At 40.7% G+C, this 27830-nt stretch overlaps 1 protein-coding gene across 5 annotated transcripts in view; it reads right to left on the bottom strand.

Annotated features, from left to right (window-relative positions):
• Nucleotides 1–27803, bottom strand: part of LOC137603369 (C-terminal-binding protein 2-like) — a 58024-nt gene extending 30221 nt beyond the window's left edge. For 2 of the 5 annotated variants that reach the window (XM_068326747.1, XM_068326748.1), the window contains exon 1: nucleotides 556–3096. In XM_068326747.1, the coding sequence (XP_068182848.1) occupies nucleotides 556–2743 (2188 nt within the window). In that variant the 5' untranslated portion in view covers nucleotides 2744–3096. Of the gene's footprint in view, nucleotides 1–555; nucleotides 3098–10807; nucleotides 10961–22027; nucleotides 22119–27521 lie in introns of those variants that run through there. The other 3 variants (XM_068326751.1, XM_068326749.1, XR_011037270.1) reach the window with 3 other exon arrangements.
• Nucleotides 27804–27830: the final 27 nt, after the last annotated feature.

Consider the following 27830-nt stretch of genomic DNA (forward strand, 5'->3'; position numbering starts at 1 on the left):
TGATCTTTGACCTATGCAAGTAGGTCATGGTAAAATTTTGAATTCAGGGGTGTGGCAGGATGTTGTAGTCTCTGACTACATTGTTTTTGTGATTAATAGCCACATTTTGTTTTCGCTAATCTGACCCCAATAACAACAAAAGACATATTGCTTATTGAATGTTAATGAAATTCTTGAAATAGCAAACAAATTATAGTACTGAACCCAAAACGTCATAAATATCACCCTGTCATTTTTATGTCGGGATAATAGAAAAGCACCAATATTGTCCAAGTTTTGTTTTTTGGGTTTTTTTGGATTTTACAGTAAAGCATCATGCAGTACCCACATTCAGGTAAATATATCTCATAAACCTATAAGATGAATATTTTTAGCAAAACCAGACTACAAAATATATACAAAAACTTCTAAAAACCACTGTATTACTGGAGGAATGGAAAATGGTGTCTTACCATGAAAAAACATTCAAAGGTCTAACTAAAATCTAGTCTACATATCAAACACATTCGACAGCCTCAAAACAGCGGATGACAAAAAAGAGAAAAAAGAATTTACTTGTATCTGGAGACGCCATAGTAGAAACGATGACTGGTGGACCCGTGCGTCGACTTAGCTTCTGATTAGCAACCAGCGAGCCTTGGCCTTGATTTTGGCTAGTGGCTCCCATTGGGATGAGTGCACTGTCTGGGCCAGGTCCCCCTCCCTTACGCATCAGCTGTGGACTGGGGTGAGGGCTGTGCATGGGTGATAATGGCAGCAAGTTCCTGTCTCTCTTCATCAACTCCATTGGGACTGTGTAATTGGTAGAGTATGCTTTCGGCACCTGTTGTTGAGGCTGTGGTAAAGCTGGCATAGACACAGGCATCTGCTGTGGGATACTCTGCATGGAGTGAAAAGGCCCAGTTATGGCAGGCATTGACCCAGTCACCTGCTGTGGCATTATCTGCATACCCTGCATGGACATCCCTGGCATTGCCATGCCAGAGGAGTAGGCTGACATGGGTCTTGATTGAACAGGCATGTTAGTTCCAGCATATGGCCCTGGGGAACGAGGTGGTTGGCCAGGATAGCCTCCAGAAGCTTCTAAAAGGTGCTGAGATGGGGCACTGCTGGGCCTCCTACCCATTACTTCTCCCATTCTTGAAGGAATTGTCTGCATGAAGCCAGGACTCTGCGAGGGCATTAGGTGAGGATCGACCATTAAAGTTTGTGGAGGATGTGACTGATGGTGGAGTGGTTGCTGGTGGGAGATATCAGAGCGATGGCTAAAACTATTAGAGCGACCTCGCATAGGTGTTTGAGGCTGGGAGGGCAGTGGTGGAGCCTCAAGGGGCCGTTTGCAGTTATGAACCAAGCGAGACAGTACGCGAGCTTGACCAAGGTTCGGGGCGACGGTGCGGACATCGTTCTCCTCCATAACAGTAAGCATACTAGTAGAGTCAAATCCCTGCTGGATAACTGAGCTAATAGTGCTCTCTGAGAGACCCTCATTTCGTAGAAGAGCAAGAAACTCCGGGTCAACATTTTTCTTTGGGTCCACAGGTAAAGGTAACTGTGGGACAGCGGGAGGAAGAACAGGGGGAGGAACAGGTGTAACTGGAGGAGGAGGGGCGGAAGTAAGGGCCGCCTGAACAGGGACAGATGCAGCTACAACTGGGGGAGGAGCAGGGGTTTGAGCTGTCATGGAAAGAGTAGGGTCAGAAACAGGCATGGTAGGAGGAGGCGGTAAGGACTGTTGCTGTTGAAATTGTTGCTGCAACTGTTCTTGCTGAAGCTGATGTTGTTGCAGCTGTTGTTGTTGAAGCTGTTGCTGCTGTAATTGTTGTTGCTGCTGTAACTGTTGTTGCTGTTGTAATTGCTGCTGCTGGACAGTGAAGGGTGAGGTTGCCTCTTGGTTCATAACCATACCTTGACTGTTAGGATCCACAACCAAACAGGTAGCACCTTGCTGCTGCTGCTGCTGCGGATCCAGTGGGCGTCCGTTAACATCAGTATAGACTGATTGGATTGGCAAAGGTGGTGGCTCATTCGCATACCGTGGAGATGCATGCTCCATACCAAAGTGAGCAGGAGATGGCTCTCTGGAGGTTATCCGCTGTTGGCCTTCTGATGTCATTTTGGCAGCAGTAACAGCGGCAGTTTCCCTGTAAACCCGACTCAACTCATGAGCGGTTGGCGGAGGGGGAGGAGGAAGTAGAGACGTTACAGGGGCTGGAGGTCCTGCTCTTGCTCCCTGACTTTGATCCCACACAGGACGAGCCATAGGTGTCATCCCAAAATGAGAGCTTGACCTACTAAGTGAATGAGGATGAGGCAGTGGAGGCTGGTGTTCTGTCCGGGACAAGCCTTCAAGTGGTCGAGGAGTCATAGCAGGGTCGTGTGAATAGTAATCCTGATGCGAAATGGATCCTCGGTGAGCCATGGTTGCACACTCGTAGTGGTTTAGCTCAGGCACAGAACTTTTCCTCAACCCCCGTGGGTCATGTCGGTCTGCGTAAGACTGTCCGTATAAAGAGTCTTGGTAGGAATATGGGTCGTGTTTCAAATCCAGGTCAGGGGGCCGAACTCCTGATGGAGGTTCATACCACCCTGATCCATCCCTATAAGACAGAGAGCTCCTCCGGCCAGATACTCTTGCCTGCTGCTCGTAGACGTTGTTAGCCCTGTTCCACTGACCCTCATTCCCCAACGTGTCCCAACTGTGGGAGCGACCAAGACTCAAATTTTTGTTAGTGACAAGCATTGGCAGTAAAGGAAAAAGGAGAGGAAGCTTGAGTAAAAAAAAGCAAACCAAAACCAAAAAAAAAGTTCCACCTGTAATTGTTTTAAAAGGTCTCTATCGCGTCTTCATACACTGTCGCTGTAGAATGGAAAGAAAGAGTTGAAGAACAAGCCAAAAAGGAGATCAAGCTGGGTCTACCGTTTCAACTGATATCAGGTTGTAATGTTGTCCGTCCGCACTATCAGGTAACTCCCTCTTTGTTTGCCGGTCCTTGAATAATTAATCTGTGGTTATGCCAGCTTGTTGTGTGCAAGGAAAAAAGACACCACACACAAACACATCACACCATATCACACAAACACAGTACACACTGCAGAGGCACAGCTACTCCATGGAGGACAGGGTAATAAGGTACATGCTTGAAACCGTCATGAAAAAAAGAAAAAAAAAGGAGGGGATAGGTTGGGATGGGCAGGGACTTGTACTAATCCAATAGGATTTATCGCTCCCTTCTCTGGTACATTTTACTCGCTCTACAGATTGCTATGAGGATTACAGCTATATAAAGCCCATTTAATTCCACTTCCCACTGTGACATCATCTGAACCAAACAGAATCATACGTGCTGCCGCTGATGATATTGACAATGATGGCGATGAGGATGTCAATGAGTTAGAGTTCACCCCAACCCCAAATCCACTCCTGAAAAGTCACCTACCTGAAGCTGTTGATGATGTGCTGTTGTCAGCAGGATTTAGTTTCGCCCGATCCACAGCATAGGGAGGGGCGGCCAAGCCAGGAGCACAGCTTTATTTAAAACAAATGAAATACAGTCCTCTCAGCTAAGACCCATGCACTGTCAGTAAACATCAAATCCACTCTGATTGGACGCTAATCCTCCAGGCCCCATGCTTGTAGCAAAGCCACCACGCAACTGCTGCCAAACTCACTCTAAAATGTCCTCGGTGTCTTTGTGGCACTCACTGTCACTGTCCCACTTTCCTTGATTTGAGATCACTGAGACCTGCTGTCTGCTATGCATTCCATGGAGATCGGATCAGGAATTCCACCTGCAATGTTTGACCTCAGATGATCATCACATCAAGCACTGAACTATCAATTTCATATTTTAAAGTTGCAAGTAATATTTGTACTTAAAATTAGAAAAAACAATTATGTTGTGTTACTAAATGAACATATGCAATAAAATGCAACACCTCCCCCTCTTTCATATAGCACCTCTGACCTCCACTCAGAGAAGCTCTATAATCTGGATTTGTCGAGAAACGCAAAACATGGGGGGAGTGTAAACAGCCAGGTGTGTGTGTGTGTGTGTGTGTGTGTGTGTGTGTGTGTGTGTGTGTGTGTGTGTGTGTGTGTGTGTGTGTGTGTGTGTGTGTGTGTGTGTGTGTGTGTGTATGTGTGTTTGTGTGTGTGTGAGTGTGTGTGTGTGTGTGTGTGTGTGTGTGTGTGGTTGGGTGTGTGGGTGGGTGGATGGGTGGGGGTCCTCTTCTCAACAGCATTTAATCTAAAGCACTTCCAACCTTTTCCTTGCAACAACTCAATGATTACTGAGCTAAGACACAACAGGAGCTCATTGTTCTCCATTCAGAATCAGCTATTTGTTATAACGGAGTAGCATTTCATAGAACTTTGGCCACCGCTGAAAAGGTAATTAATAGAATACATGTATTATTTCATTCAAATTAAGCTCGTACTCATAATATAACTCTGACAGTCCAACTGTCTCATGATGGCTGAAATCCGATCCCTTCAGCAGCAGATCCATAATTACTAATGCATGAGAACAGATGTAAGGTGAGGAAGTGTCCATCTTCATTTAAAGCTGATCTCACAGATGAAAACATTTAGGGGCAGTAAAATATATTTTAGATGGTGAAGAAAGTTAATGTTAACATATTGAAAAAGATTCCTGGTTATCTGGCAGGCACATCCACCTTCTGTGCGAATTCTTTCATAACAACTGTATAATTATAGTGGGACGAGATCAGGGAGGAAGCTGAGCATTTCCATTTCACAAGATGTCAGGAAAATTTAGACAACAGTAGCTCCAAAGGCAAACATGCAAGATCATTGAGAATGTTTTTGTCTTATAAATTGTGGAAATGGCTGACTGAAATTAAGAAAAAGTAAGGGGAACAGCCTATCGAGGAGACACAGGATCCTCTGGCTTTTTTCCTCAACATCAACTTCTCTCTTTACCTCTAGCCTGGTTCTCATGAGACTGTCACTGCAGCAGATCACTCATTCTCATAAACTCAAGCTCAAACAAAAGGATGGGGACAGAGTTTTGTTCTCAGGGTTGTCACATGGAATTCTAACAGAAAAGTAAATCATATGATTCTGTCTGTCTTAAAACAATGTTTAATTTTAAAATTCTAAGGTTTCTCCATTTGCCATACTTGCCAGACTGTGCACACAACGTCGGATTCACTGTAACAGAGGGATTTAGGAATTAAGCTGGGGATTTTAGAACAAATATAATACCACCCCAGGCAGGAGCTTATAAAGACATGACAGTGAATAACTGGTGAAAAATTCCAAACAAGTGAAACATAAAAACCTTAGCAAATGAACCTTGACCTATTCCATGTCCAAATATTTCTCATCGCCCAGTCTTTTGATGTCTAATAGACAAGTTGTCATTTGACGGCTTATAGCTTGGTCTATCAGTAGTGGATGACCCATCGTGCTTCAGGTTTCAGTGTTGGGCAGACTTAATGTGGCGATAACCAAGCTAGTACTGGTAGTAGAAGTTAAGGGCTCAGTTGGCATCACACTTTTCTAAAACCTAATATGGTGGTGGCGTGAATCAAGTGCTTGGAAAACCATATCTCCAATAATTTGTGACTAAAATCAGATGAAACAAAGAAAAAGAATTTTAAAAAAATAGGCCACTCATTCATTATGCCTTAGTTAACATTAAATAAAACAATCCCATTATGGAACAAACACACTTCATCTCACCTTCACTCAACCCTCAGTGTCAGGCTCTACATTAATACTTCGGGTCACTTTTTGTGTATGCGTGTACAGGTTTTAACCGTGTACAATATTTTGGAGAGTTTGCATGCATCAAACTCTCTCACACGCACCTTTCCATTCACCAGCCCATTAAGTCAAGCATTCAACCACAAGCAGACAGTTTACAGACGTGCTGGATTTACATGATCCTGCACCCCCATTCAGCTTTTTGTGCAGCAGAAGCACTAGTGGCAAAGGTGCTCTGCTAATGTCCCTTTTCATTCTGAAAAGCAAACCGCTGCTAAAGCCTCGGTCTGACGTGCACACATGCAAACTCAAAGTGAATGCTACATTGCAACAGAAGTAAAAACAACTGTCTCTTAGAGTATGACACGTCGCACACTCCAGGCATGATTTGAATGTTAAACACTCATTGACTTATGTATGAGTGTGGGGCAGGAGGCACTAACTGGAGATGGGATTACAATGCCACTCCTACTGCAAAGAATAATGCTGTCAGATGGATTGCAATGCCGCTTAACAAACATAATGTACATGGCTGCCTTGCACATGATTCCATTGGGATTACTTCTCTGAAAGTGTGTCTATAGGGACTAAATAGATGGCAAAATGGAGGTTGATGCAAGCTGGTACTTATCTAAATGACAATAATATACTCAGTATAACACCATTTTTTTCTATTTCTATACTGTAATATGCATGATGCCAAAGCCTACAATTTCTCCAAAACTGCGACACCCCATTATGTCTTCATCGTATTTAAACAGAATGGAAAAAAAACTCTGCATGAATGGGGCCATAGAGAGTCCCTTCCACCTGTAATCTGTGTCCCTTGGAGGCATCCCACCACCCCACCTGTCCAGGCCATTTTTAATCTGATAATTCAACCTCATCCAGAGAAAACCGTATGTCACTGTAATAGTGTTGTAGCTAAGGAGTTCATTGTTAAAATGACATTTGGAACTCATTTTAAATTGTTAATTGAACAATAAGCTAAATGCCAGCACAACCAATGGCCAATGGATGCAATAGGAGAAATGAAGGAGCACAACTGCAGCAGAAAATTTAATTTAATTCAAGGTGTGCACAAGAGATGGCCACACTTCGATGATAAAGCACTGCTTGTCTAAGATGAATCATTAGAAAAATAATTCTTTCTTCCATTTCTCTATCATTTTCATCTTTTCCTGCATGATCTCAACCCTTCTCTTTTCCGTCCCCTAGTTCTCCATACCCCTCCCTACCTCGCCACAAATGGGTGGTGGGTTTTTGTGAGGAGCCTGGAACAAGCCTGAGGGGGGGGTCAGACCCAGAGACCGCTCATATGACTTCCTACCAGAGCTGGATGCCAGAGCGTGGGGAGATGAGTGGGAGGGAGAAATGAAAGCACAGAGGTGGGTGCAGCAGAGGCCTGCATCTATGCTGAACAGCTCGGAATATGAAGCCCCCCCCCCCCCCCCCGAAAGATGATATCAGGACATCCCATCCTTTCCTCCACAACTGTCCCATTTTAAAATGACCAGCTTTGTTGTTAAAATCTTTCATGTATGTAAAACATGTGAATATGAAAAAAAAATCCACAGGCAAAATTTTCTGGCATTTTAGCTTGACTGGCCACATTACTTACTGTTGACTGTGTCTCCTCTTTTGTGCACAGGATGGAACAAGATGCTTTAACATGCATTTGCATATTTATTTAAGTGTCAACTAAAACACTTGGAATTACTATGACAAATTACACTACCCCACCTTGTGGTGTTTGCATCCAAGCACAGATTTACAACTTGCAAATCACCAGTCAGGAACATGCTGTTAGTGCGACCTAGTTTGCGTCACAGCATCGGTCGTATCCCATCTCTGCCGAGATCGGCCAGTTAGTGCTGGTAAAACGGCAATTGTGACAACTTGCGCTAATGCCCAAGCCAAATGCATGCTGGGTATGCAGATGGAGCGGACAGAAGGAGAGATAAAGAGAGAGACAGAAAGGGAGCGAGAGAGAGAAGGACGGGAAAGAGAGAGGATGGGAACTGATGCTCACAGCAGATGTTTGCCACAGACCCCTTATTGCAGTAACACTCTTCTTGGCTATTTATCAAACCCACAACAGAAGAGGAACATACCATATACATTTGGAAAGCTCATATCTAAACTAACAAATGTGACATATTGAAACAATATCCTTTTGTACTTGACTGACATAAATTAACTAAATAAAATAACTTTTCATAGTTCATCGTTGCAGGTTTAACATCAAGGAAAACTATGGTTATGAAAAAAAGGAATCTAGAAGATGTAAAATATAATTTTAATAATGTTTAAAATATTCAACAGTCCCAAATCCTACAGATATACAGAAAAGCATCAAAGCTTCAAAATAATGTTCCTGTCAATTAACTATATTGGACATTTTCATAAAGTTAAATTTAATAAAAGCACTATAATTTAGTCTTCTACTGAAAAAAATTAACCCCAAGACATGCTGCACCCTGATCTGGGTGGTTTCCTAACTCAGCTAAAATGATTCTCTGGAAAAACCCTTGTTTTATTACCCATCTGCTGGAAAAGGTTTTCATTTTCAAGCTACAGAAGCCAAACATTCTCAAGTTTCCAGCTTCTCAAATGTGATGATCGGAAGTTGTTTCATTATATAAATTCAATATCTTTGGCTATCAGACATTGGTATGGTATTGTAATTTTCTGACCAGATCAGGAATAAATTAATTAAAATAATTGTAATTTCAGACTCAGTTTGGATCTTGTGTGTCTAATTCTGAAAATATAATCCTATAAAAAAAAACACCCAGTGAAACGCATCAGATCATCAGATATGCTATATGTGAAACATTCACCATTTTAGTTGAAATGTACATTCCAGCGTTGTGACCACTTTAGCTGGGAGTAAATGTCCACACTTGATCAGCCATTTCAAATTCAATTTAGGCCACAGGCTAGGCTCAGTTAGCCACTCATCACAATGAGTAGAGATGAAATCAATGCTCTCCACTGTGAAACAAGTATTGGATTTGGTGCAGAACGCTCCATGTAGCTGATTTTGAAATATGTGTGAGCAGCTTTAACGCTTCTGTGACAAAAACATGATTCAACACCCTCTGATCTTTAAACATCCTGGATGTGAATCACCCTCTTATACATATTTTTAAGCACAGCTGTGGTGACTAACTGCACCAGAAATAAAATAAAGGATAAGCACAGATGACACAGACACTGATGAAACGGTCTGTTCAACAAATAGGGCACTAAAAATATTGCCATATAACATTCGGCATATTGTCTCCATACACTGAACATTATCTGTGTAAAAAAATAAAAAATAAAATGTTTTCCAGCCAGCAGAGCTGGTCGTTTGCAGAGGTCTCAGATGCCACATGTGGTTCGCATTCTGAGGGTGCAAACAATGCCTTATTTTAGAATTTATTACACTGTGTTCCTCAGTCATATGGGGTTTTCATTGGATGTGAAAAAAGAAAAATGCTGATGCTTGATAAACTGCACAGCTTTATTGTGAAGTAATCCGATAGCACATTCTACGGTTTTACTTTCGCAGCACAGAAACAAGCAAGAGCCTCTATGTTTCATTTTACATGTTGGCATGATTTACCATATTAAACCCTATAACATGACCCTCCTTGTGTATTTCACTTCATTTCAAAACTGCATTTTGTGAATATTATGATTGTTCAACTCTGTTTTCGGACAGACTGATGCTTAAATTGTGGGTGATTTTTTAAAAAGATGATAATAGGAAAGATCACATTTTAGGAGGGTAGGGGTAGATATCATAAATAACAGCAAAAAGATTCAGGTACTTCCGATTTAAACAATGTATAAAACATATTATCTTGCAAAATATAAAGCCATTCATTTGCCTTTACAAAAATAAACCAAACCACAGAACATGCTTACATTTTTCAGCAATGCATTAGCCAGTGAAAGAGCAATTAGCACCAATAGCAACATTACACAGGTGAGAAAGTGTAGTACTTAAATATAAAAGTAGAGTAGCTAATATGCACTGAAACGTGCTGCATTATATGATTTATGATTATTGGTACACAAATAAAGGGTGATCTAAGCACACACACTCAACATTCAGGTATTCGGTGGTTCATGTCAGTCAGTCAGTTGTCTTCAGAGTACCACCGCTATATCCGCCGCAGCGGGTCACGGGGAGCCGGAGCCCATCTCGGCGGCATAGGGCGTGAGGCGGGGGACACTCCGGGCACGATGCCAGTGCACCGCAGAGCCATACACAAAGACATACAACCATGCACACACACACTCATTCCTACGGGCAATTTGGAATGGCCAATGAACCTGAAGCACATGCTTTTGGAGGTGGGAGGAAGCCGGAGAATGTGGAGATACGGGGAGAGCATACGGGGAGAGCATGCGAACTCCGCACAGAGCGGGACTCGAACCTGGGTCCGCCGTGTTGTGAGGCAGCAGCGCTAACCACTGTGCCACCGTGCCGCCTGGTGGTTCATGTGTTTCATTAAAAAATGAGGGAGCAAACTGAAGGTAGATATCTTTTTTCATTTTCTCTCTCTCTTACACACACACACACACGCACACATACACACACAAACACACACACATACAGCGATGCACAAATCAATCCCACTAGCAGCTATAATCAATCCCAGGGCTCTGAGGACGTCTTCACTTTATTAGAAACTCCACGTTTAATCCCTTCAGCAGTCTGTAAGTATCAAACTCAAGTCTCATTCGCCATTAGCTCAACCTCCTCTATGACCAACAAACACACAAATATGACACATACAGACAACCATTCTGCAACCTGGGCTACAAAAGATCCCACTGGTCTTTAATGTGATAATGTGGCGACAAGCTCAAAGACGTAATAAATAAATAAATATATAAATAACAGTGAATGTAAACTTTTGTACAGCTCAAGCATGAACAGACCGAATATACGCATCATAAGTTAAAAATGTGTATCGTACAACCTGGATTTCTAGTGCATGTGAGGGCAGAGTCTCAAATCCATTTACACATAAAACAAAAAGACAAATAGAGGAGTACATGATTCTGTCTCACCCTCACAGATCCTGTCCAGCCGTTGGCGTTTGACTTTTTGTTTGTCGACCAGAGCCATCCTGTCACAGTTTGAAACCCTCTCTTCTCTTGTGAATTTTGTTTCCACCTCTCCTTCCAGTCTCCTCCAGAGAGAAGTGAGCTGATGCTTTAGACCTGGAATTTAAAAAAGCACAGAATATCCTTGAAAGTCAATCCGACAAAGAATGAAACAATATTTTTTTTTGTACAAGAGATATACTGAAACTAATTTTAATTTAATTCTGAGAAGGATTACATAAAAACATAGAACAAATAGAAATGGTGTGTTGCACAAAATAATGCACAGCAGCACCATATACATGGTAAATATAAGAGATGACATGTAAGCCCCTGCCATTCCACAACCAACAGGTATGCCCCTATGTAGATGACCAGCCATTAGATTCAACTAAAAAAATCATATTTCCAGGGAACAAAACAAATAAAACTTGTAAAAAGTTCAAAACTTCAGAGGTACAATTACTTATTTTAGTATATACGTCTTGATTACGAGTTATGCTTCGGACAAGATGGCCACTCTTCAAAGTTAACTCAAACAAATTATTTCTGTGTAAACACACAAAAAAGTTTGTATGAATTTTAAATTATAAAAAGGCATAAATATTCATCATACTTAATATTTGAATTAAGTCTAACAAAGCTGGAAGGTCTGTTGTGAGTTTGGGGCCTGAAAGTTTCATTTCAGACAGATGGACAGATGGAAAGGCAGATGGATGGACAGACCTGATCCCCCCTTCATTTCATGTCAGGGAATAAAAGAAAAGGGAAGGGAAAGGAATTATTACAGAAATATGAAGCTCATAGCTAAATCTTAACTTCTGCTCAAACTAATTCATAGAACTGTTACTTCTTTGTCACGTGGAGTACTGAGTTGCGGTTGAACATAAATGCATTTTGTATTTATACGCATTAAGAAGCTGAGAAAGTAGCTCTCACAGACTTTTTTTCTGACTAATCATGATTTTCTGGCTTCCTGAAAATGCAACACAAGAAGTACGAAAGCTGTCATCTGCCAAGCATTATGTACACACAGCAGATGTCATCTGAAACCTCTGGCAGAACAACTCAATTGCTGTGCAAAATCAGACAATTTCCTTGCATTACTGCAGTGCCGTGACTCACCACTAGAAGGGGCTTCATCTCCCAACCGTTTAATTAATGCAATGCAATAATGTCACTGTATAAAAAGCAGTCCCCGAACTGAATGGCACAGAAAAAGTGAAATAAAAAAAGCATTACAGAGTGAGTTAAAGGAGGTATTTTAGCAACCATTTACCTCCAGTGAGTGATGCTGCTTTAAAGAGTAATCATCTAATTGGTTCCTGCTGAAGTCAGAAGTACAAATACAGTCTTTAAGGGAGAGGCAGGCTGACAGAGATAGAATGAAGGCAAACAAATGTGCATGTGTGTGTGTGTGTGTGTGTGTGTGTGTGCGCGTGTGTCTGCGTGCGTGCGTGCACAAACAAAGGGATACACATGATGAAAAGCAGAGATATTGATTTGCGCGCACACACACACACACGCACGCACACGCACACACACACACACACACACACAGTCCAGTGAGTATCAGAGGAATGTGGGTCAGTTAGTCAGGAGGTTGTATCAGTAGAATAAAGACATTTGTGGGTTGGAAGGAAGGAAAATAATACGACATTGTCTGACAAAATGAGCACAATGTGACACCATCATCCTTCAACATTTAAATGAATTTCTTTCTTTTACATTCCTATTCATGTTACTGTTTCACATATTCATACTGGATCTGACCTCTGTTCTGCAGAATCACTCCAGCTATTTACACTGTAACTTCAAGTGTGCCTGATGTTTCAGCAGGGCAGAGAGCAGCCTGAACCTGAATGGATTAGGAACTGACGCTGTCTTTTTATTTGGTGAGCTGGACATTTACCCTTGAAAGGGCAGTAGGTGAACACGGAGCAATACAGCTAAGTGAATTAAGAAGAAACTCGTCTGCTCCTGCATTCAAATCATTATGAGCTCCTGTCTTTCTTTAGTCAAACACATTTCAGCTCATTTCACTCACTAAAGCTTCCCTCCTCCACAAGGTACAACTTCCTGCCAAAGAGCTTAAGACCCACATGTGGGAGTCAGGGAAGCAGGGAAAGCAGGAAACAGTAAGAAGCGGGCGAGTCACACCACATTGGCTATGAATAGACCGGAAGAGACACACATGGACATCTCCTTCTCTGTGCTGCATGAGAGGGAACACTATAAGTCATGACTGCTTCTGGCCATTTAGTCCATGTGATCTCTCTCTTCATTGAGAACTCACAGATAATACACTCCAGCACATGCTCACCATTTCTCGAAGACTGTAGGTACAATAACACACTGCGATTATGCAATCAGGCTAGAAATAAAAGATACCATCCCTATACAATAAAGGGGAATCCAATAGAACTTGCTTTTCTAAATTCAATAGCAATAATTTGGATTCAATAAAAGGGTATGGAAAGGCAAAAATACCTTAATTATGTTCTTTTTCCCCAAGTCTGGTGAAGCCGCCCTTAATCCATAAACACTGCACAATTAAATGGAATTTTCCTCACTACATGCTTAACCCTTTTACCAAGATTTATCAACATTTGTTCGGTAGTTTAACGATAGTACCATACCACCCAGCCCCCATCCAAAGCAGAAGTCCCCATTCGGGCGTGTAGTTGACTCACGGTCAAAAAATATTTGCATTTGTTACATTCAGGACAAAAATTTTACAGACTTAGAAGTAGCAGCACATCCTCTCACATTATGTGATGGGGGAAAAAACTCAATCAATATGTTATTTAAAAACATTATTTTCACTATCTACATCTAGAAACCATTTCAAATTCCATTTTATTACTTATTTTTGCTCAAGTGGTCTCAACTGGTGGGACGGCAAAACCACTGTCACAGAAAGAATGCCCAATGGTATGAGAGCCATATTTGACCAAATCTGCAGTATACATGACTTCATTTCCATAAATTAATTCCAGAGATTAGACTCATGCAAGGAGGAAATCCACTTCATCTATTACCATTAAGCATGTTGAAAGCAAGTGTGAGAGGACCCCTAAAAGGAAGTACAGTTAACCTGCTCTAACATGATCAAATCATTCAATATAGTATGATAGCAGCAGTGCATTTAATGATGTAAAACTGAGGTTAATTCATGTCTGATCAAGATATTTCAAAATTGATTCCTAAACATTTAATTGTGAATAATGAATATACACAATTAGTGACTTTACTTTGTTGACAGGTGTTATGTGGTCTGGTTGCAGCTGCAGTGTCACTCCTAAGTATCATGTATTCACACAGAGTTTCGATCTGACAACTCGTAGGTCAAAACAATTCCAAAGCAGAAATGGAGTTTTACACTCTAGAACATCGCTCTCTTTCAGCTTTACATCTTTTTTCACTTGCACACTTTCTTTTCTGTCCTTTTGTGATGAAAAGTGGATAACAATGCAGATGAGAAGATATTCATGTTGGTAACAGGCAGAAGACACAGAGGGAGGGAAAAGAAAGTGGAAGACAGAAATCTACTGACTGAGGCCGCCTCTCTGAGGAACGATCTCACCAGATTGAGGAACATGTGGGTCTGCCAGAGACTGGAGTGAATGTAGCTTTGCCTTTGTGATTGAAATAACGGAGGCGTTAACTACAAGGTAAAGTGTGTATCTATATCTGTATATGCACATTACATACACACACTTCAGTCGACTAAATAACAGATTTTTGATGAACAGCAGTCCTCAAGCATTAGCAAATCATAAGTTCCTTTATTTATACTATTATTTATTTTAAAAATGTAAAAATATAAGGCTTAACTTGTTTTATTTTTCAACATTAACCTTTTGAAGGATTTAATAAAAAAATAAATAAAACCAAACTAACAACCTTCAACTTAGAAATTATGAGCAGATAATGTATCTATTTTCTTTTAAAAATGTCCCCTTATGTTAATACAATTTCCTCCGGGATTTATAAAGTATCTATCTATCTATCTATTTATCACTGAACCGATTTTTCTCTCAATGCCAGGTTTGAGATTTTGCTGCCAGCTGTCTCCTTGAAGCTTACATTGTTCGATTCACTTGTTTCTTCTGACACTAAACTTTTCTTTTAGGAGCGCATCCCCATTAGTTAAGAGTCCTTCAGTGAAAGTTAATACCCTGCTCCATTAAATGCACTCAATGTTCAATGACGCCAGTTTAATTTTACTACAATAACAATTAATATTAAATGTGAATATCAAACTAAATGTTTTTTTAGTTGTTTTGTTGTGTTGCGATGTGTTAAACTGGAGGTTTTTCTAAGTAAATAAGCTAACATTTGCTTGTTAATGTTAGCTCTCTTTCTACCTTATGTATCTGTCCATTCAAGAGGTCATTTATGAATTATGGTAAGTATTGCTGTAAGGTTTGAGAGCATTTTGGTCTAATAACACCAATAAAGGTTGAAGCTAACTTTTTGTATAACACTGCTGCTACTAAAGTAGTGACATTATGTTTGGGAAAGTCAATGCGCCTGGCTAGGAAACAACCTAACAAATAACTTTGCACTGAATAACAGATTGAAGTCCATCTCTGACCACCGATTCATTGAATTTAGAGGGGCGTTTTAGAAGCGCTTCAAAATAGATGTGTCTTAGTTTGGACATATTACTAAGTTAATCTTTCCGTCTGTTGTTGCTGGAACAAAATTGACCAAATTAACTGTAGCTGCCATGGTATCTCAGGAATGCTGTCACAGTGTCCAGTCAAGCATTACATCGTAGTTACGCAAAGTGACTGCTTAAGAGTCTTTGATTTACATCTCTGAAAATGCAAGATAGCAGAAAAAGATGAGGCGGAAAGGGGAGGGTAGTAAAGGTTACTCTTCTCTCATTAATCGGATAGTTGGGGTTTCGAGGGGCACGTAAAGCCATCACTCAGATGGCTGATTTACGCCATCCTCGCTGCCAGCTTTGCCGTTCCTATAAACCCTCTGTCGAAATACACCAGGTTACTGACAATTACAGCACCCTTCATTCTATCCTTCCATCACATTCACTACTCCCAAAGTCTGTATGTCCATCTGTGCCTGTTTGGTTAGCCCTTTACCTCTGTTTGCTTGGACCATCAGCCTCTGGCTGATAGAGGTGTTTTTATTTTTTCCTCTTTAACTCCACTTTTTCCCTGAACCATTTTCCAATCCTGCCACTTCTCTTTCTCTCACTCCTCCTCTAACAGCATGAGCACCTATCTTCTAGCTCTAAAAGGCATGGGACTGCAGCTGTATTAACTGCTGACTTGGGCTAAAACACAATTTTGTAATAATTCCTATTCGTTTAAGTCACCCAGGAAATGCATGATAGTGACATTATTGTGCACTACAGACTGTTATCCTAACCCTGTGAGTTTTTTGGTGGTGCTTTCAATCTTCTTCCCTCCTGCTCTTTACATTTAATTTCAGGATAAGTGGCAATTTAATTTTTAACAGAAAAGATTTTTAAATCATGCCTCTGAATATCATTTGTTTCTCTATTTTACACAGCAGCATGGGTGCTGACCACATATTTACTCATCTCAGCTCCTCTCAGGATACATGCCTGTTAAAGCACACAAGATCAATCACACGGGTGCTTAAGTTGACAGGTAAAAAGTTACATCCAAGATGCTTTTATAGTCATAATAAATTGTCTTTTCCACTTTCCTCAAGACATTCAACTTGACAAGAATGATCTGAGCCTTTTTTTGTTGTTGGAGGGACAAAGAGCAGTACTGAAAGCTACACCACACACATGATCTGCATTTTCTCTATACTGTTTTTGAGCTTCAAAAGCAACACAAATAAAAGCAATATGCATTTTAAATGATAATTACATTTATTGACCCATTAGGGTAATCTAATACCAACAGGCTTGCGTGAAAAAGTGTTTTCCTCTTCGAAACTAAATGAAAAAAATGATCAAACTGCATTAACAACTGTTTACAGCTGGATAGACACACCCAGGCCTGATTGCTACCAGCCATGTTCAGTCAAATCATCACTTAGACCTCTTTGAAAAGTATGACGTTGGTCAGTAGGCTTCACCAGAAGCACAGCATGCCAGAATTCAAAGAGATTCCAGAAGAGATGAGGATTGAGATGATTTAAATACACTCTGGATGGGTTTATAAAGCTATTCAGGGCTATGGGACTCAATAGATCTACAGGGAGACACATCATCTACAAACAGAGAAAGCTTGGTATAATACAGAACCTTCAATTAATACTAAATGTTTTGAGAAAGTTGTTGTTGATGATAAGGAGCTTGCAGATATTGTGCATTATGTATTTTGGTTGATTTTCTTACATGCTAACTGGTGGTAGCTTCTAAGTCCCCTGGTTTTGTCCGTACCCACAATACTTCACTGAAACCCACCAAATGCAGTACTATCCTGCCTTCCATGTCACATTCAAGCAGATTTGCCAGTCAGCACTGCTACTGCCCCCATGGATATACCACAAAACACTGAGCCAAAACACTGAGTGATACGAGCAAAGTTGAGTATCTTGGTAAAAACAAAGCCAACGTACCTGCAGGGGCATTTACAATAAAGTTTGTTTTTTCATATTTTCTACTAATTTCTTTCCAATGGGACTTGTACAGTTTTAATACTTTTTATTTTAAAAGGGACACATTTTCCACTCATTTTAACCAAAAAAACCCCACCTGTTTTGATAATTTTATCATAAAAAATCTCATTCTCACTCCAGGACTTACAACAACAGTCAGAGAAGGATGGATTGGATGGTAAAATTTTTGGTTTGTCATCGGGATTGCTGTTTATAGTAGCCAGTAGCATTAGCACTATTAGATGCTTCATTTGCCAACTGTGATTCCACTGAAATGTGTGAAGAGTTTTCACATTTTAGCATTTCCAATCCAATCATTTGAAATCATAAATAACCCAAGGGTATAAAAAAGGTAACACACTGCATGCTAAGCAAGCAGAAAGTAGTTTTTGCTTAAGTTAATATCAGTCATAAAGTCTTGCCAAAGAGAAACTGTTGTCTCCACTCTGCGTGAAACAGTAATCAGTTGATAACTTTACCACCTTATCTTTCTTGTTGCAGAAAACCTGTAAGAGTAATCAATGGTAGTGACAGTGGCAACTTAAGGCCCCATCCACACGATGACGGATTTTTTTGAAAACGCTTCAAAAACAATTTGCGTCCACATGACAGCGTTTTCAAAAAAATCTCCATCCACACGTAAACACATTGATGCATTCCAGTTCGAGACAACACATAGCACATCAGTGTGATCAGAGTGAAAGATTAAAAAAACAACTCACGATAAGCACATAATGCCATTTAGCAACCAAACTTAACACATTAAAAATCACAAAATTTAACACGATAAAATACATTTGTGTATTAAAATAACATGTAGGTTGACATTTAAAAAAAACTCAAATGAGAGAATATCAAGGCAACAGCAAAACAGTCATTTTCAAAGTCATATCTTCAAAATATGGCTGCTATGCCTGTGAAATCTTACAGACCCACCTTTTAAGAAAACGTTAATGCCGAAACCTACACGACATAAACATTTTGTCAGGTATGAGGAACTAAATATAAGGAATGAAGACTGCAGATTAATTGACTAACTGGGGTTAAAGAAAGGTCAAATTGCTCCAGAGACCAGCTACCCATGAGCTGAATGCCACTGACCTAGATTAATACCAACCACAGCATTGCAAGAGTATTAAACACACTCCAGTTTCCTGTATCCTGCCTTTACGTCTGTGTGTGAAATGATTCCATCTGTCAGTTTCAGCTGGGCTGTGAGAACACGGCTGAACACTGCTGCCCACACACTGACACATATACAGTATATGGAGGACACCAAGAGACACAGACATGATGGGTGGGAACTGCAGCCAAGGTGGATGTCTGGCTGTATTCAGAGTCCACCAAGGGAGGTGTGCAAAACTGTGTTCAGCGTGAAAGCTTTAAAGATGTAAAGATGAGCAGGAAGACATGAGATTGGGACTCCAGTCAAGAACATGCATGGCAGCAGGCCATCATTCAAAGCACAGCTCCCATACAAGAGTTCATAAATTCAAATAAACATTTTAGTCTGAATGAACCCCTTTTCAACGCTTGAATTTCAAACTTGAGCACAATAAGGCCAATTCATGATTCCATGCAAATGCAAATATGCTTCTCTTCATGTATGTGTGTAGGTATGTGTGTGTGTTTGGCCACTCTTATATGTGCAATCAAATTAGGCATGCTTCCATAACCAAGGACAGCAGCTGGTATTCAAGATACCGAACTGAAGAAACATAGACGGCTTGAAAACAAGAGCCAGAAAACCCCTCAGCCACCTGTGTGCAAGATCAGAGATCGAACTGAAAAAAGAGAGACAAGGGCAAAGACAGATTAGGAGGGATGGCTTATATTAGAAAGAAAATAAGAGAGAGAGAGAGAGAGAGAGAGAGAGAGCGAGAGAGAGATAGCTTAGCAGCAGGAAGAAAAAAATGAGAAGAGAAAGGTCAGGGATGAAACTGAACTAAAAGAGAAAAGGCACAAAACGGCGGGTAAAAAAGTAGACCATGTTCTTTTGAGTTATTTGAAATATTTAAAAATGTCAAATTTCCCCTGAAGCTGAAAAAAACCTCAGGAAATTATTTAAACTCCTTTCATATTTAATGTTATTTTATCTTCCTGTGCACAATGAAGTGAAAATGTATTTTTTTTCATGATACATTATAGAAAAGAAAGGGGAGTAAAAAAAAATCAGGGATAACTATTAACACGACCTGCAGAAAAGGGTGCACAGAAAACTTGTGTCACGTCTGTTGGCCAATCAATATGTACAAGATAAGAGGACCGCCCACTTTGTTCTCTCTCTTTAAAATTTGATTGTGCTGCATTTTTGTGGATGTAGGTAAAATATGGACCTTCACACATCAGCAAAATCCCTGACTAGGCAATACCAATGAGCTGCAGTTCTGCTATCGTGCCGAAGCACTCCTGTATATCCTAATTGCACAATGTCCCATTATTGGATAAATAATCATCACAGTTCAAAAAAATGCTAGAAGCTATAAGTAAAAAATTTATTAGCAAAATCCTGATCCTAAAATGTTAGATATTTATTAGAACCATGCCTGCTTGATGTGTCAGATGTAATATAAAGAAATACACATGTAGAACTGACAGAAACCTCTGTGGACAGCCATTCCTAACCACAGACAAAGTCCCAGGGGGAGTATTCACAGAGGACCGAGTAGGAGGGACTTGCTTCTATCTGGCTCAGTGAAACATTAACCCACTGTAAAACCTTTTTGTTCAGGATCAGGAATCAAACGTTTCCATACGGGTGAAAATCAAACACGTCTTTGTGCGAACAAAACTGATGAGCTGAAAAGCCAACCATTTCATTGAGGCTCTCTGCAGCTGAGTATCAAAGAATGAGCCTCAGGCTCACCAAACATTAGTAATATCCATATTCATAACAGAGATAGCTGAGATGTGATAAGACTCCATCTCTCAGCTCTACAACTCACTCTGTCAACATACAGTAACTACTGATATATGTCTCTTTAAAACACAGATGAGTGACGCCAAGCAAGAATACAGCCACTCGTCTTTAGCTTCTCCACACCAACAAGATAACCGTTTTTGTGTGACGTTGTGCAAACAGTGCGTATGAACACTGAAACAGCAGTGCCAATGTCCACTGCTCAGTCAAATCAATGGGAAGTGCAGCCTCTCACTTAACAGTGTGGTTAAGGAGTCAAACGGTGTCATGGACATCTGGCAGATTTCCCTGTTTGGAATCCTGCCAGGATTTAAACAAGTAAAGCAGCTATGAGATGCAAAAAAAAAAGTGTGGTAAGAGTACAGATTTAATCTGAAGTGTAAGAATAAAAGTACACTTACTGGCCTCATGCCCCCCCTTACAAAAACAAAAACATCCACTATTAGTTCACGTCAACATAAATTCCACAGTCAGTAGTTTTGCTCATGGGGTAAAGTAAGGGTCATTACACTAATGGAAACTTTTTTTCCCAGAAAACCTTTACTTGCACGTTCATATAAGAACTGTTTTTGGTCATTAAAAAATATGCATGGAACCTGGCTCTAGACCGTAAATTTTTGAAAACTCTATTACTGTCACAGCGCCATGTGAGATCACCAGCTGGGGTGTTAAAAAAAGAAGCACTGTATATTTGTCATTGTTGTTGTTGTTTTTTTAACACATTGATGATAAACTACAAAGCCATTGTTGTCCATCTTTGTCCACAGTACAGCGTAAGAAGGTCAGTTGGACACCTATCTAATCTGGTCCAGTGTTTTGGACCTAACCCCTAACCAGTTTGATGCAAACGAAAACACCAGGCGTAAAAATCTCTGAACAAAGTTCAGATCAAACAACTGCACTGACAAGACAGGAGGAGATGGTCTTGGTCTGGATCCAAGTAACCCACAGTTAGGTCCAGCTTTGTGAGTGCACAAGGATCATTTTCACAGTTTCTGAATTTCAGTAAACATTGCTGCCATTTAAATGAGGCCTAGATTCACCGAGAAGAACAACAGGCTGGAGTTTAAAATGAAAGGAGCTACGTAGCTTATTAGCCGTGTTTTATTTTCCATCCTCTGTTAGGGGAAATAGCTGCTCCTCTACAGACAGTTAACATGCTTGGCAGCTGAGAAAGATTTTTGTTCTCCTTAAATAACCCTCTTTATTGAAGGAAATTATGCACAATGCCAAGAATAAAATTCCAAGGAGGACTAAATGGCCCAGGAGAAAATAAAAAAAGAGGAGCTTTTGTGACTAAGTAGCACTTGAATTTTAGTGGCTAGTTCAACACCAGGTCTTAATGGAGACACGACCTCATTAAATATCAACCAGGATCATTCCCCCTACTTAAATATCCACAATCTATAAAACAATAGATTGTGGATATAAATGGTATAAGTTAACAAATTGGATCCCAATAAATTTTATTCAGCACTTAACATACTCAACCTCAATATCTATCTAATGGCATCACCAGTGTCCCTGTGTCCGCACAACAACATGTAAGCAGGACTATAAGAATAAATCAGCCACAAGAAGGACAAAGTCCAGGGAGATCCATTGCAGTTGTGGGTGGCTACTGCGAACAATGCAGTTCATAATAAACCAAGGACCTGGCGCCTCACTACAGGGCTGCGAAGCCTGACTTCCAGGGGCCACGTCTTCAGGCTAGCAGTCCTTCTCTGCCACACAGCTTCAGCAACACTGTAAAACAAGCCATTTGAATGTCACTTACAGCTGATGCATGACATGAGTACACAACAGATGCGGGGGTTTTCTTACCCTACAGTTAAACTATTCTTTCTTCTCATGTGACTAAAAAAAATCTCTGTAATCTGTCATAAAAAGTAAGCATAATTTATGAAAGAGGATTTCAGAGGCCTTATAATCAGTTAATAAAATGACCTGATGCACCTTCCATAGTTATTAGACGAAGCACTCAGGCAGTGTGCCTGCATTCTGTAAGTGTACATACTGCACACCTCCTATGAGGCCGCACATTCATAGACCCATTAGCATTTAAATTTGCAGCAACAGCTCTCCTTTCAAAATGCCACTTTCACTCCGCTGCAAAGAGAATTCTCCAGTTGTCATAAACAACTTTTTTTTTTCTCTATTCAAGGACCTTTTCAAATGTCAGGGCCAATCAAACACAACAGGACAGGTCTCCACGTGGGAAATATAATCCAGCTCAGAGGGCAGAGAGGAATATTCTGATCTAAATTTTCATGCGACAAGAAGGCTCAATAACTATTTGTGGGTGAGAATCAAACAGTTTGCAGACCGAGAGACAGCTGAAAGAAGGAGGCTTTTTTTTAAAAGCGCTTCTCTCCCTCTCACCATTTCAAAATGTCAATGTCAAAGACCCACAATGGGTAAGGCTCAATGTGCCCACTAGTGACTCCCAAAAACCCAACTCCAACACTTTTTTTCCCTTTTAGCTCTGTCAGCAAATTTGGGCAGAAAAGTTTTGTCTGTGAAGTGGTGCTCAGCAGAATGGCAAACAAACAGAGCCATCTCTGCACTAGCCAGAGCACACTTCAGCATTTTAGACATCTCTTTCAGTCAACAGCTTCCCTAACATCAGCAGGTTGGATCCTCCTGACACAAGACTATGTCAGCTGGACTGGAAAAAGGGGCTCTGTCAAAACACAATGGAACCTTTCCTCCTCCTCCTCCTGCCACCTCCCTCCTCATAAACCAAGGCAGGAGAGTGTGCACATGAAGGAAGCAACAAGAAAAAAAAAGAAAAGAAATATAACACGTAAATACGCCTGTACTTTCACTCTGTATTTTGCGTGCATAATCCTTTTCAGTTAACTTCAACAGCTCAGACGGCAAGAGCAGCACATCTCACTTTTCTCTCTCTCTCTCTCTCTCTCTCTCTCTCTCTCTCTCTCTCTCTCTCTCTCTCTCTCTCTCTCTCTCTCTCTCTCTCTCTCTCTCTCTCTCTCTCTCTCTCTCTCTCTCTCTCTCTCTCTCTCTCTCTCTCTCTCTCTCTCTCTCTCTCTCTCTCTCTCTCTCTCTCTCATTCACTTCCTGTCTTCATTTGCTTCTGTCTCTTCTCTCAAGGCGAGGACATACAGGAAGACATTATTAGCTGTCAACGTTAACAAGCAGTGTGGCAGAAACAGCAGCAGCAGTCGGTTTGGTAACAATGCAAGCCTCTTCTCCGCCCCAGCAAGAGGCGCAAGCAGTCAGGACAGCCTGCTGCGTGCAGATGGTGCTTTGTCTCTGATATTTCCTGCAAAAGTGACACATGGACACAAACATGAGCACACATGTACGTGCACACAAAGTTGGAAGAGAGTGCCACTATTCATTCCTAATCCTCTGTGGTTTGCATGAAAGTTAATGGCTGTGCCAAATGATGGCGAGGTGAGGATCAAGTCTTTTTTAGTGGTGACAAACACACTTCTCCATGTTAGAAAGCCTGTGTGTTTCAACCCTTTTATATCTTCGAACTGTGCCCCTACCTCCATTCTGTTCTACCCTCCTCACTTTATCTCTGGCATAATATCCACACATGCAGTTGAGAGCAATTAGGACTTCTTTGGATGAAAATGGTCGGTCATTAAGGAGGAGCAGGAACTCCGAGTGTGATGGTTTATGCCAGGTGGGAGGCTATTAGACAGCCAAGTAGTGAGCAAACTCCCATGGTCATAAATGGAGGGAACAGTAAACATCTTCCACTGTTCTCCCACTGCTGCGCAGGCACTTTCCTCCAATCATATAATGAGTTAATAATTTAAAGAAATGTTCATTTATGCACGATGTACCCACTCCCACAATTGAGGCTACGTACAGTCATTTATACGATTGACCTTGTTTACAGCAGATGTTTAAGAACAGCAGTAACTGACAGCATTAATAAGGACTAATAACTTCTATTCATGACTCCCTTTTCTGACCAGCATGTCAAGATGCATTCCATTAATGAGACAACTTTCTCACTGGCTATGTGCAAAACAGGTTTTACCATGCTCTCCCATGTGATTCATGACTTTATATAGCTGATCCAATCAGTCATTTCATTGTTTAATTGTTCATTCAAATGAACAGAAATATCTCCCTGGATTCAAATGTTTGCTGCTGATGGTGTGGTTAATATCTCTCATGTATGCATAGAAACAAGATTTTTTTTGTTTTGTTTTACCATGATGTTCTGCAAAATGTCCAATTGACTAATTAAAAGAATGCTGGATAAATTGTGAAAAATGAAAAACATAATTTCATTTAATGGTATGTGAATAAATATAAATATAAGCTTTATGGTTTGAGGGTCATCTTTGATATTTTGGGGTTTTTTCCTGTGCAAAAGTTTCATTTACACAAAAAAATAGGAAAAGACAAGACAGCAAACGCCCACAAGACACACACACTCATACGTGCACTGATACACACACACACACGCACGTACGCATGCACGCACGCACACACACACAGAGGGATTTACAGAGTGCCCTATATCTTTTAGACACTCTGCAAACAGGCCTTATCAGCAAAGAGAATCAAACACCTGCTGCTGTCTGGTGCAGTCCACATCCACTCTCCCAAAACTGTCCTTCAAAAGCACAAACCAAAAAAGACTGAGTCACAAGCAACGCAGACACAACAAACAGAGCGAGTTATAACAAGAAAAAAAACAGGTTCTGGAAAGCTGGAGAGGACACCAATTACATTAAACAAACAGAAGAGATTTCACGATGTCTGCTCTTTGAGGGAAAAACTGAAGCTAGTATAAGATACAGAATAAGAGTCGTATGAGGAATAACTGAAGTGTTTCCTCATCATTGTAATTCTTCCAAGGTAAACAGTGCTCACTTGGTGAGGCGCACTACTTCGTGGCACAAGCTCTCTTTTCATTATCAAAGTGAACGATAATATGAAATCGAGTCTGGAAATGCCTGATGACCGGACAGAAACACAGCAGGACTTTGTGAAACAAAGATGAATCTAAAGATGAAACATAGAATCTAAATTGTTTAATAGCTTATTTAAAAACACTCTGTTTTTAAATAAGCTATTAAACAATTTAGATTCTATTCCAGCAAAAAAAAAACCTACAAATTACTGAACATAGATGAACAGACATGCATACAGTACAGACAGATCTACATGTATATAACTGTCTCTCTATATAAATATAGTGAGAGTGACTGCAAAATCAGCATGTCTGAGAAATCTATTCATGCAGTTCAGTGTAATTTTACCCCTTACCTCCTCTCTGCAACATGCAGCACAATCACATGACAGAAAAATCCTCTCAAACCAATTCCTATGGGAACTTTTAAAAACCGTTAGTGGCCTGGCCATTACAGAGATTCTCAGAAGAGTTCACAAGAGCTATTTCAGCAACAGCCAAATTACGATGTTAAATGGAGTATTAGGCTCTGAGAATGATTGAGCACTTGGAATTACTTCACTTCTGTGACTTCAAAACAGGCAGTCAATCAATGAAGACTTTTCTATCGTGTGCTTTAGCTATTTCTCTCTGTTTCTCAAATCATACAAAAAGCCAGACATGGCAACAGTGCATGATGGCTGTCTCATGGACTAGCGTGCATGCTCCGTCCAGAGACAACTGCATGCCAAATGAATAAGCGGTAAGCACAGTGAAACATAGCAGCTGTGTCTTCATCTCTTCCTGCGTCGGTGCACTTGCTCCCGAGCTCACCTCTCTGCTACCCAGTGTGTTATATATAATACAGTGGGAACACATAAATGAGTCCCTACGCAAGCATGCTGTACAGCAGATCGGCCATGTACACAACTGCTTTGTACAGACACAAATCATGTTTATAATCACAGAACACTGACTCCATCAGCCACCAGGGAATAGCCATTGAGGTAAATGAGACTTCGGAGTTCCAATACAAACAGATAAACACTGAAAGCTACCATCAAGCACAAAATCATGTGGAGAATGAAAATATCAGTTTGGGTTGTTCTTTTTTTTCCCCCTCCACAGCGGAAAAAAAATCAAAGACCCCATAGGAGCTGTCATGTATGTAGTGATGGTGCCTGTGATGTCTTTGCTTTTGGGGGCATGCTTTCATATCTGAAAACATGCAGGCCACAAAGATGAGAGGAGCGTTTCAACCCTCTGTGAAGTTGAAGGAAGTGGAGAAAGTGGTTTTGCAGGTGGGAATGAAAAAAAAAACCAGGAAAAAAGGAAATCTCACTCACTACTTCCTCAGCATTAAATTATATGTTTTGGGGGTTGTGATCTCTGAAGTAGATAATCATATATGTTAATTTCTGTTATTCTAATAAATATAATTTCATATGGAAACATCTGCCTCTTGAAGGGTGGAAGTAATAACACACATGTCATCTGCAGAGGCCTCTCCTCTGCAGGCAGGCTGCACTGTAAGTTACCCTGCCCGTTGTGACAATGCCCACTGGGGGAGAGCAGATGTCCATTGCCAGCAGCACATCTGCATAGAGCCTCAATCCCCACCCCTTCATTGGCCAGACAATGGAGCAGCCCTCCTCCTCTTCCTCCTCCTCCACTTGAAGCTTTACTCCACTGAAGCTTCCAAATGCAGTAGGAAAAAAAGTGTGGAGAGTAGCTTTTTGAATAGCAGTGCCCACTCTGCCCGTCTAAAACTATATAATGGAAGGATTATCCTGTCCTGAAAATGTGCAGGTGCTCCTACGGAAGCCTGATAGGGCCATTAATTAAGCACTCATTAATTAGCAGGCAAGTTCAGTTTTGTTACACATACGCTAGCAAAAAAAAAAAAAAAAAAACGATGCATGAAACATACTTGTAGCAAAGTTTTGATTAAACTCCACATATTTCAAATTATCTTCTTTTAAATTTTTGGGAAATATGAAAAGTATATCAATTAAAATGGATTATATTGTTTTTTTTCCCGTCACCTTATTAGCCGTGTTTCTTATAAGGAAGTTAATAAAGCCAATTCCCACACTATGAAGGGGAGTATCGGCCAAATGTGTACTCCCACCCTCCCTTGTCCCTCCTTGGTGATGGCGCAGGGACACATGGAGAGCGACGCGAGTGTAGCTCTCAAAACTATAACGATACCTTGGTGGAGAACAAATATTTTACACCACCTTTGCAATAATCTTGAATCCTACCTCGACTGGTTGTTTATTGAGAGTTCAAGCGTCGGCTTTGGGGGCTCCAGAAATAGCATCGCAGGCTACGCATTTCAAATTCGCTTGTTATCTCGGATTTAGATAATGATCCACCTTTAGATGACATAAAAACTTAATCCTGAACGCAACGGGACAATCTCCGGCGCTGGAAAACCGTGCATACAATCGGTTTTAACGAGGGGGGAAGGAGCCTCGGCTGTCGGTGAGCCCGGTTATCCTGCTGTTTACTTCTACGGTTCATAAACACTCCTATTCTTTTCCTCCTGCCAGAATTGAGAGGTGTGTATC

This window comes from Antennarius striatus, chromosome 11 (assembly GCF_040054535.1).
Source record: "Antennarius striatus isolate MH-2024 chromosome 11, ASM4005453v1, whole genome shotgun sequence".
In the NCBI taxonomy this organism is placed as follows: domain Eukaryota; kingdom Metazoa; phylum Chordata; class Actinopteri; order Lophiiformes; family Antennariidae; genus Antennarius; species Antennarius striatus.